Source organism: Brachycentrus maculatus, unplaced genomic scaffold, assembly GCF_059751285.1.
Source record: "Brachycentrus maculatus isolate JH-2025_06_01 unplaced genomic scaffold, ASM5975128v1 h1tg000404l, whole genome shotgun sequence".
Taxonomy (NCBI): domain Eukaryota; kingdom Metazoa; phylum Arthropoda; class Insecta; order Trichoptera; family Brachycentridae; genus Brachycentrus; species Brachycentrus maculatus.
In genome coordinates, this window is record NW_028281153.1 from 299998 (window position 1) to 312500 (window position 12503).

At 32.1% G+C, this 12503-nt stretch overlaps 1 protein-coding gene across 1 annotated transcript; it reads left to right on the forward strand.

Annotated features, from left to right (window-relative positions):
- Positions 1-4482: 4482 nt before the first annotated feature.
- LOC148302871 (uncharacterized) lies at positions 4483-8802 on the forward strand. Its single transcript, XM_088270918.1, has 3 exons — positions 4483-4567; positions 6449-6645; positions 7818-8802. The coding sequence occupies exons 1-3, from the start codon at positions 4561-4563 to the stop codon at positions 7896-7898; spliced, it is 285 nt and encodes a 94-aa protein (XP_088127044.1). The 5' UTR covers positions 4483-4560; the 3' UTR covers positions 7899-8802.
- Positions 8803-12503: the final 3701 nt, after the last annotated feature.

Consider the following 12503-nt stretch of genomic DNA (forward strand, 5'->3'; position numbering starts at 1 on the left):
AACACCATAAGTACGACTTACAACCATTGTTGTTTAACAGCGATACCTGTTATTCAAGTTTTTATTTGAATTTTTAATTATGGCTACTATTACGACATAAGAACATACAAGGTACCAATAAAATATCTTTCAACGGACTAAAATGTTTAATAGTCGAATTTAAATTATATATCCATTTATTTAACAAGTGTTTTTTTTTTTATTTTAACAAAGATATGGAAGAATATGGAAGTCTTGGCATTTACGGGGCTTACGACCATCATAGACTGATTTATTATTAGATTAAAACCAATATTTTTAGCTTTTCCACTTTTTTATTTGACCAGCGACCGGGTTTCGTCGTTACCGACATCATCAGACTGGATGTCCAGTCTGGACTGGATGACCAGACTGATGATCCAGACTGGGTGACCAGTCTGATGATGTCGGCAACGACGAAACCCGGTCGCTGGTCAAATAAAAAAGTGGAAAAGCTAAAAATATTGGTTTTAATCTAATAATAAATTAAAAATGCAATTCCATCACGAAGTGTCAGTGGATAATATAAATCTATCATAGACTGATTTGAGTGATCACTTTACACACGTGTAACATTCACCAATTCTACCCATGATTGATTGGCAATTACACTACTCAAGTTCTTGGAACTTCTAGATACATTAATCAATCTCGAAACAAAGTTTTTAAATTCGCTAGAACTCCACTAGAGACACCTATGGTGTGATAAAAGAAGCTTTTTATTGAGCAGAAACTCTTTCATTTATATGTGAGGTCCGAATCCTGGATTATATTCACATACTCAAGAAACGCTAGAAAATATCCTTCTATTTTTTTTTTTTAATTTTAGCTTATTATTTGACTTGTTCATTTATTTACAACATTTTGAGTGTGTCCACAAATATGGATTACCTCCAATTAGGAGTTGATTTTTACATTATTTTTTCAATATCTTAACGTAGACGAAGGAGAATGTTCTTCTTCATGTAAAAAATAACTCCTAATTGGAGATAATCCTGATTTGTGAACAAGTATTTGGACCCACTCAAAATGTCATTTTTTTATCTACTCGTAGATAAGTCATGATGCATGATGCTTGATTCGATGAAATGTCGTTCGATTACCTTAATTTCTTTGTTTTGCGAAATAAACAGTCAAAGAACTATTTTAATCCTGACAGGAAATTACAAGAAAGATAATGAAAAATATTTCCCAATACTCTAGATTAATAATTGTAAACAATATATTATTTCACCGGAAAAAGGAAATAATTGGAAATTGATTCATGTACAGTATGATCCAAAAGTTTAATTAAATTTGATTTTAAAAAAATGTAAACGATTACGTTGGAATTGAATTTTTTGCTTGAAACAACGTTTTTGAATAAAAAAAAATTTCGAAATAAATGTATTATGGTTCTGAAAAGAAAAGAGTTATTGAAAGGTAAGGAGTAAAAACTTTGATAAAAATATTTAAAAAAAATAATCTAATTCCAATAAATTCTTTAAAACATGTGCGCGAAAAATACGTGTGGCTCCCCGCGCAGCCGGTCGCGTACCGACTTTGTATATTTGAGAGTAAACCCTATTTTTTTATCTCCCTTATTTCTATACAGAAAACAATGACAATAGTACACATTGCTACTGACCCTATGTCACAGATAAGGGTGCATAGGGCACTGTTGATTTAATGTAAAGTTATATGAAGGTGTAATTGTGCATTGTTCGTCAAGTTGGCAAGCCTCCGCGGCGCGCTGTCATAGTCAGTGCGCGATGTGTACTGAAGGTTTCAGATACTTTTTTTGAATACTACTTTGAATCGTGAGTACCGCCTATTTTTTTTTTTGTAAAACGTCCAATTTGAAGAGAAAAACCTGTAAACTAAAAGTGGTATTTGGCGACAAGTAAGCTGGTTCTTATGTACTCACAAAGTACATGGGCAGTGACAAAGTAGTTTTTAAATATTGTATAATTTCATAGCGCAAACGAAAAATGGTTTTCTTTGAAAATGAGGTAAATATTTATGTTTTCTTATTAACAAAAATACTTTAATTTCATACTATTTCTGTGAGCCTAAGTAGCTCATCATTAAAAATAGGTATCAAATTGTGGTATAGTGGGTTTGAACCCAGAAACTTTGACACAAGAGTCCGCGACACTAACCACGGGACCACAACCCGACACTAAGTATATGGAGTGAATGGACCTACCTTTTTGTAGATCTTCGGATTCCTCAAAGGAGAACTGTTACAAGCTGCAAACGAAACACTGTAATTTTTCTTTTTGTCTTAAAATAAAAGTAATTAAAATATTAAAATGCGGGTACAAGCTACAAACTTATCACTTATGTTTTTTTTTTCATCACAATAGTTTGATTTGTTAGGTACTTAACGATCTTTTCATATGTCGCTCATTCCTTTCAACAGCGTCATTTTTATCAAAAAACTTGATTTTTCAGGAGATCGTTTTTAAAGTTAAATAATATAACACAATGTATTAAAAATAAATATCAAACCACTTACAGAACTTTTTTCTGTGCAACAGATCTTTTAAGGTAAAACCTAAATGTTTTTTCTCCATTTGAAAAATATTTAGTGTATTAAAAAAATTATTAAAGAAAACCTCTTCTTCAAAATGCAAAAACAACACTTTCTGCCCTGTAGTGGGTAAATATTACGTTTAAAATATGCCGCTTTTGCTGGGATATAGTACATTTTCAGGGCATCCCGAAAACATGCACAGCTGAAGATTTATGATTTTTGATATTTGACGTTGTTGAAAGGAGTGAGCGATGTATTTAGTGCGGATGTGTCTAAGATTTTAAAATGCGTTTTTAGAGAAATTTGATTAGCGGGTTTAAACACGTGCATCGATCAAATGCAAACCGAGTACTAAAAAAATTGCAACAACAACAAAAAAAGTTCAAACTTGTTTTTTTCAGAATCTTCAAACAAGTGCGAAAGGGAGATGATAGAGTTAGACTGGAGTAAAGGAGACAGAGATAGGAATCAATTTAGACGGTGACAAATTATAAAAAACGGCTCGTTTATTGAGATTTTAATTTTTTTATTTCCTATCTTTGATAACTCTTTTCTTTAAAAAACGATATAAGTATGTATTTATTTCGAATATTTTTTTTCAACACAAAAATTGTGTTTTAAGCAAAAAATTAAATCACGTTATACGTTCTTCTTCTAAACTTTTCCCCACGATGCAGTGCCCTATGCACCTAATGGTGCATAGGGCACTGCATCGTATTGACGCAGCGTTATCTTGATCGCTACTTACATTAAGGCAAGGTGATTACTCCTGCGCTCCAGGGATCAGTCCAGGGTAATATATTAAATAAATATTATATTGTAAAATTACTAATATTTATTTTCACCTTCCCCCTTGGGAATCGAACTCGGGACCTCCAGAACGGTAGCTTAATACGCTGAACATTACACCACGAAGGCGGACGTAAAATGTTACCTGGGTTTGAAGAAAATTCTAAGTTACTACTGCTACTACTACTACTACCATCAAGTCGTTTCCCCGCAGGGGTAGGCAGACATACACTCCTCGCCTCCTTCACATCCATACATCTAGTCATACATGCTCTCCGATTACGCAGACTTTTGACACCACCAGATTTAAGGATCTGATTGATCTGGTCGTGCCATTAATCTAGTTTCGCTAAGTCTTTTTCGGCCGTCCTCGTTCTGTTTTTCCGCTCACGTTCGCCACGATATATTTTCTTAGTCATTCTCTCGTTATCCATTCGATCCACATGTCCATACCACCTTAAAGAACTCTCCCTAATATTTTCAATTATTTCTTGCTCAGCCTTATATTACTTTCTTATATCTACGTTTTTAATTCTGTCATACAATGATTTTTCAACACATTCGTCTGAGTGAACGCATTTCAACAGCGTTCACTCTGCTTTCATCCTTCCTTTGCCAGTTCCATGTTTTGCTCACATACATCAGTGTCGGTACCAGCACGCCGTTGTGAACCGCTAGCTTGGCTTCCGTGGACATATTTTTTAAATTTTTATATTCAGAGTTAGCAAAAAATTCGACAAACTGTCATACAATGATTGATATAGGTAAGTGATATAAGTATGTATTAATTGTTTAATGAAACGCACATTTTGTGAGTCTACTAAGTTGTATTTTCCTGATAAAAAACACAAAATAATTAATAATGTGACAATTGTTTCGCCTAGTTATAGCATATTCAAACATTCGTTTTGTGTGTTTGATTTGACAATCGATACATAAATTAAAATGGAGTCCTACAAATTAAACGTAAAATAAAAGTAAAATTGACATATTTTTACAAGTTGGTACGAATCGTCAGTTTCTTTATGAATACCCTGTCAATCTCGTGACGTTGTGGATTAGATTATTATCTCACGGATTTAATGTTCAAATACTTCATAATATTATGACGAACAGTATAAAACATATATAAGGAAAACATCCTTGTAAACTACGTTAGTATAAAAACACAAAAGGATTTATCTTGACGTGCTATATCGTTCATTAATTGCGTTTTAAAGTGTATATATTATACAATGAAGGGTAAGGAGTAATTCATATTATTTCTTTTTTTTAATCCTATAAGGTGTTATATCAAAATTCTCAATCCAACGCAGATAGCTGTTGTGAACTCAAATGTTCTGTGTCATGAGACTGTGTGACTGTGTCACATATCGCTCACTCCTTTCAACAACACCATATATCAAAAATCGTCAATTTTCAGTTTTGCATGTTTTCGGAATACCCAGCAAATGTACCATATCCCAGCAATAGCGGCATATTTTAGACGTAATATTTACCCGCTACGTATTGTCTGCCTCCGTAGTATAATGGTAGCACGCTCGGCTACCGTTCTGGAGGTCCCGGGTTCGATTCCCAGGTCAAATAAATAGAAGTGATTTTTTCACTGTAATATTTATTCAATATTACCCTGGACTGGTACCTGAACCTTTCCTTCATGTGTAAACATCAAGATAACACTGCGTTTATATGAAGCAGTGCCCTATGCACCATTGGGGTGCGGATAATGGTTTTATTATTATTATTTACCCGTTACAGGGCAGAAAGCTTATTTTTTGCATTTTGAAGAAAAGTTATTTTCAATTATTTTTTTAAATAAACTAAATATTTTTCAAATTCAGAAAAAAACCTTCATGTTTTACCTAAAAAGATCTGTTGCACGGTAAAAACTTCAATTAGTGGCTTGATATTTACTTTAAAAACGATCTCCTGAATAATCGAATTTTTTGACATACGACGTTGTTGAAAGGCGTGAGCGATATTTAGGAGTTCCAAAATTTTCTTAGTGTGGTTCTCAATCATAGAAAGCATGGTGAATGTTGCATTTGTATAATGTGATCACTTAACCAGCCTATGACAGTTAATACCCCCGTAAATTCCCAGACACAAAAATTCTTCTTCATCTTTGTTGAGATGTCAAAAAAAATAAAAATAACTCCTATGTGGTAAAAACCCATATTTGTGAATAAGCACAAGTTACAAGTGGACACTCAAAATGGTGTGAATATTTCAAACAAATTTATGAGGCAAAGTGGCTGATAATAGAAGCAGGGGAAGACCGAGGAAAACTTGTCGTAATCAAGTATTTTGAATACTTGAAAGTGGTCAGGTCGGTAGTTAATTTAATCATAAACGGCGGGTATGTATGAGGAATGTATGAATGAATGTGGAAGAAGCGAAAATGATTTACGGAGACAGATTGGTGTGGGATTCTATTCACTCTGCCTACCCCTGTGGGAGGGGATGTAGGGGATATATATATATATATATATATATATATATATATATATATATATATATATATATATATATATATATATATATATATATATATATATATATATATATATATATATATATATTTTAAATACTTAGCTCAATCATAGACGGTGCCGAGAACTTGTATGTGAAAAAGAGTGTCAATTATTGTATACTGATGTGGTATGAAAAAAGTGTCAATAAAAATCTCAGGATAACGAAATTTAAGTATTGTGGTTGTCAATCATGGGTTACACGTGTATAAAGTGATCAATCAAACCAGCCTATGACGGGCTGTAGACCCTGTAAATACCCAGACCCCTTTATCTATGTAGATATATTCTTCAAACCCTTATCCGCATACCAATGGAGCATAGGGCACTGCATCATATAAACGCAGTGTCATTTTGATCGTTAACACGTGAAGGAAAGGTGATCAGCCCTCCGCTTCAGGTACCAGTCCAGGGTAATATAGAATAAATATTAGAGTTAAAAACTCACTTATATTTTTTTGACCTCCTGGGAATAGAACCCGGAACCTCCAGAACGGTAGCCGAACTTGCTGACCATTACACTACGAAGGCGGATGTTGATATATCGATATAAAAAAGAACAAATGTTAGAATTATTATTTTTTCGTGACAGGTTCTATTTTCTTGTTGGCCGTTTTGGGAGTGACCTTGGCAGCCGCCCTGGTCCCAACATGCCACATGCCAGGAGAGGATGATCTGGTGGTCCAGTTTCCCAATCCTGAGGATTGCTCCACATTCTACAAGTGCCTCAAGCTGGAGCCATTCTTGATGTCCTGTCCAGCGGGCCTGTGGTACCATCCCATACTTGAAGTAAGTTTACAAAGTGTACAGACTAGATGTGTGGCTAATGATAAGTATTACTTTGGTAGAATCCCATACTTCAAGTAAGTTTACAAAGTGTACTGACTAGATATGTGGCTAATGATAACTGTTACTTTGGTAGAATCCCATACTTCAAGTAAGTTTACAAAGTGTACTGACTACATCTGTGGCTAATGATAACTGTTACTTTGGTAGAATCCCATACTTCAAGTAAGTTTACAAAGTAAAGTACAGACTAGATTCAATTTATTCAATTCATTTATTTAAATTAATAGAAATATTACAATCTATAAAATTTAAATCGTATACATTAAAAATACATTAAAATAAAATAAATGCAAGAACTATTGCTAAAGGTGTAGAAGAATCCCGATTCGGAAAACTCCTTCAGACACATGGAACAGATCAATATCCAATGAGATATTGTTCAACATAGCGGTAGTTCTTCCTACAGGCATAACCATCGGCAGATTGGTCCTGTGTATAGGAATGTGAAACAATCTATGCCGACGCTGTCTAAGGTAACTATCGGGAACATACAGACCAATGTTCCGGATGTGTGGCTATTGGTAACTGTTACTTGAATTGTGTTTATAAAGTCTACTGTATATATATATTTTTTAATTAAACACTTGAATATACCACTTTAATGAGTTTTATTTATATATACGACTAGTTGCGAAATCTTACAGATGTATTCATCTTCTGGTACAAATTTAATTTTTTTTTTAAATTTGTACCAGAAGATGAAAACATCTGTTAGTTTTCGAAACTAGTCGTATACATAAATAAAACTCATTAAAGTGGTTTATTCAAGTGTATAATTTTGAAAAATAATAATCAACATGTCATTCCACAATGTTAATGCCGAATCAATAAAAAATATAAGAACTGTTTAGACAAGATGTATGCTAACGGTGAAAGTTACTTTAGTAGAATAACATACTTGAAGTATTATATATATATATATATATATATATATATATATATATATATATATATATATATATATATATATATATATATATATATATATATATATATATATATATATATATATATATATATATATCCATTCATTATTAAAATTTCAGTGCGTATTTATGAAATTTCAGCGACCATTACTGAAATATATATTTATCAAAATATTTATTTTTCAGGTCTGTGACTTCCCTTATAACATCCCCGAAGGGTCTTGTATACCACCTTCATACTACTCAAACAAATACTCTAGAATCTAGAGAACTTGTTTTCGCTTTTAATTTTTTTTTTTTTAAATATTAAAAATAAAAATGTCCGTGCGACATTAAATGTTTAACTAAAAAATAATTAGGTATTACGATTGTTTTTTTTTTCTTTTTCACTACTTTTAGCAGAAAGTCTGTTATTATTTTAGCATTCGTTTTTTACCGTGTTTATTTTTTACTGGATAGCGTAGAAACCAAATACTTAAGTACATAAGTACCGTAGAACGGGGCTACTTGAAATTTGATGAACACATAGTAACAACTTGAGCCCAGTACAAAAAAATCTGTATTTGGTCTACAATAATGAACATATAAGTGTTACTTGTTAGGGAAACAATTAATCATGTCGATACGTTCATTATTGTAGACCAAATACAGATCTATTTTTTTTTATACTGGGCTCAAGTAACACATCAAAGTTCAAGTAGCCCCGTTCTACGGTGTGTTATAACATTTTTTAAATGCTTTCACTACATGAAAGGAATCCAACCTTATTGAAAGGTTTAACAATCTTTTGTTTGGATGAATTTTGATATTTTATAATATCTTTTTTGTTATTTCTTGGTAGTTAAATTATTTCCTATTAATCAACTAAAATATTCAAAACATAAAAGCTATAAAAGGAAAAATAGCGAGATGTGGGCAGAAGACAGATCTCCTGGCTCCGAAATATACGAGACTGGATGGGGATCAGGACCAAAGAGATGCGGTTTAGAGCTGCCCGAGACAAGGACAATTGCTCTCAAGTGATAGTCGACGTCCGGGGAGCTGACATGCACGAACAGAAGAGGAAGAAGAAGATTCATAAGATTAAATATAATTAAGTTTTTTTCAAGTGCTTTAAATGAGTTTTATTATATTTATAATAAAAAAAACATTAAATTTTGTACATTCTTAAGTATTTTTTTATTTATTTCATCAAATACTGAATTTTTAAGTAAAAATAGATAAATCAATATATCGTCCTCATACATTAGAATGTGACCAAGTGCATTTATTTTACAAAAACGTGATCATTGACTATTTGATATCTTACTAGCTAAATATTGCCCTGAAAACATCCCAAAGGATTTTAAACTTGTAAGTATAATATATTGACCAACTGCATTGATGTTTATTTAGTTGCCAAGCAAAAGTGACTTAAATGGCCCTCCTGAACATTTTACCTTTTGTTAGTTGGTCACTTTCTCCCGTACGACTACGATATGTTTTATAAGTATCTCAAAATAACGAAGAGTCTTTTTTATAGAAAGGGAATATAGAAATCTGAGCATCACAGGACTCATGACCTGACACTGGTTGGCTTAAGTGGTAACTATATACTGGGTGCAACGTTCACCATTACAGAAATTTATGTTCAGGCCATCAAAAATCCAATTTCGATACCGAAAATATAGTTAGTGATTTTTTTTAATAGTAGGAGCATTTCAAAAAAGGAAAAATAGAAAAATAGTTTATAATTTAAGACATAAAAAAAACACACACACATACACATCCATATACACCCATACACATACCAAACAGTAAAATAGAAATATCATTTGAAATCTCAACATGCGAGTAGATGAAGGATAATATGGAAGTCTCACGGTCCCCACAGAGCTCACGATATGTCATAGGCTGATTAAAGTTATCACTTACGTTATTACCATTAAGAATTCCAGTAGTGATCATGTCTTTAAGAACAGTGTCCGTCGATGGTTGCTTCTCGTTGGAAAGGACAAGGTAGAAAGTGAATTAATTAAAGTCCAGGTGTAATTATTTTATAGTAAAACCTATATACTGTAAGTTGATATTGTATTTATTGTATGTAATGTATGTAATCTAATAATTAAAAAAAAACAATAATAAATAAAAAAAATTGTATTAACATGTAAGTATTTCGGCTCAACACAGGCCATGCCTAAAGAGCCGTAATACATATAGTAAAAAAATGTATGAAATACACATCTATTCTACCCATCTACGTTAAGTGTGCTAATATATTTTTTGGAACTCATACATATAATGGAAGATATTGCTTTTAAGCAATGTACTTATTTCTTTTATGTATATGAAGTTTAATTAAATACATATCGCTCACTCCTTTCAAGAACGTCATAAATCAAAAAACTAGATTTTTCAGGAGAAAGTTTTTAAAGTTTAAAAATATAATACAATGGATTAAAAATAAATATCAAGCCACTTATTGAACTTTCAACTGTGCAACATATCTTTTTAGGTAAAACCTGAAGGCTTTTTCTCCATTTGATAAATATTTAGTATATTTCAAAAAATAATTAAACAATACCTTTTCTTCAAAATGCAAAAACAACACTTTCTGCCCTGTAGCGGGTAAATATTAAGATAAAAATATGCCTCTTTTGCTGGGATATAGTACATTTTCTGGGCATTCCGAAAACATGCACGGCTGAAAATTGACGATTTTTGATTTATGACGTTCTTGAAAGGAGTGAGCGATATATCATAAGTTCATACATCGTTTTATGAGTGAGTTCGAACAATATATATATATGGTTGATGAACAAGGATTAAGACATTCAAAAAATGTTGTGAGTCATATATTTGGTTTTATTTGAACCTTTGTTTATTACACATTATACGAGTACATAACGATATATTAATTTATTTCAGATTTATTAAAATATAAATAATTAAATATCAGAGTTGTATTTTTTGGTTTCATCTGGTATCGAATGTTCACAGGTGTTGTATTTTTTGGTTTCATCTGGTATAGAAAGTTCACAGGTGTTGTAATTTCTGGTACGATTGGGTATCGTAAGTTCACTGGTGTTGTAATTTTTGGTGTCATCTGGTATCGTCAGGTTCATAAGTGTTGTAATTGTTGGTATTATATGGTATCGTAAGTTCACAGGTGTTGTAATTTTTGGTGTCATCTGGTATCGTAAGGTTCATAAGTGTTGTAATTGTTGGTATTATATGGTATAGTAAGTTCACAGGTGTTGTAATTTTTGGTGTCATCTGGTATCGTAAGGTTCATAAGTGTTGTAATTGTTGGTATTATATGGTATATTAAGTTCACAGGTGTTGCAATTTTTCTTGTTTCAAATATATTCGGTGTTTGAGTTATCCCGAAGTTGTTATTTCTACTTCAACCGTTGAAGTGATGGCATTTTCTGTGGTGGTTTTGTCCGCAGGTGGTGTGCAAACACCGGGTGGAATGTTTTCCGGATAATCGCAAACCTGGAATATAATAAAAAGTCATTAAAGAGTCGTTATAAGGGATTGTTGGGTATACTTTAATACAACATTTTGAGTGTGTTCAAATACTTGTTCACAAAATCTGGATTATCTCCAATTACAGGAGTTATTTTCATATTATTTTTTGACATCTCATCAAAAATGAAGAAGAATATGGAAGTCTGGGCATTTAAGCTTTACATCTCACCAATAGATGTCTCTAGTGAAGTTCTAGTGATTCAAGAACAAGGTTTCTAAATTGGTTCATATATACAGATCTTCCAAGAATTTGAGTAGTGTGGTTGTCAATAATGGGTAGAATTGGTGAATGTTACACGTGTGTAAAGTGATCACTTAAACCAGCCTATGACGGTCGTCAGCTCCGTAAATGCCCAGACTTCCATATTCTTCTTCATCTTTGATGAGATGTCAAAAAATAACATATTTTAATACGTGACGCGTTTCGTCTTCTTACGACATTTTCAAACACTTAATGTCCTAAGAAGACGAAACCCGTCACGTATTAAAATATACATAAATAAATGTAAAATTCAACCAAATAAACTGTATTTAATTTTGGATATATTACCCAATAATTCAATATGAAATTCTACCAACTGTCTATAAATATTTATATTTCTCTTTTTTCAAATAAAATCTTGTATATTGTGAACTCACTCCCAAATCTGGATTAAACCACAGTCCAGGGAAGCAGTCCATGAGAACTGGTTTCAGATCTAGGCAGAGATAGAATTTGGAGCAGTCGTCCGTCTCTGGAAGGGAAATCGCCTCTCCTCCGGGAATAGGCTCGGGACATTCGGGAAGATTCGCCAAAGCAAAACCAAAGGCCAGGATAACCACGAATGTAACTGAAACACAAAATATTTGTTAACTTATCATATGTAATCAGATTTCATACGTTATTCTTATTTATTTGAAATATTAGTTACCTTAGAAAATTCTCTATGCAAAAAATTGAAAAGGAATTTTAGCATATTTAGTTTATTTTTCTTTAATAACATGTTATGAAACATAAAATAATAAATAATATATTTATATATAATAAAATTATATATGGACTTGAAATATCGCTCACTCCTTTCAAGAACGTCATAAATCAAAAAACTTAATTTTTCAGGAGATCGTTTTTTAAATCTTTAAAAATATAACACAATTTATGAAAAATAAATATCAAGCTACTTATTGAACTTTTTACTGTGCAAAAGATCTTTTTAGGTAAAACCTGAAGGTGTTTTCTCCATTTGAAAAATATTTAGCATGTTTAAAAAAATAATTAAACAATACCTTTTATTTAAAATGCAAAAACAACATTTTCAGCCCTGTAGCGGGTAAATATAAGGTTAAAAATATGCCTCTTTTGCTGGGATATAGTACATT

Coding starts and splice junctions, on each gene's coding strand:
- LOC148302871 (XM_088270918.1), top strand. Junction 6,646..7,817: donor GGTACCATCCCATACTTGAA/GTAAGTTTACAA, acceptor TTTATTTTTCAG/GTCTGTGACTTCCCTTATAA.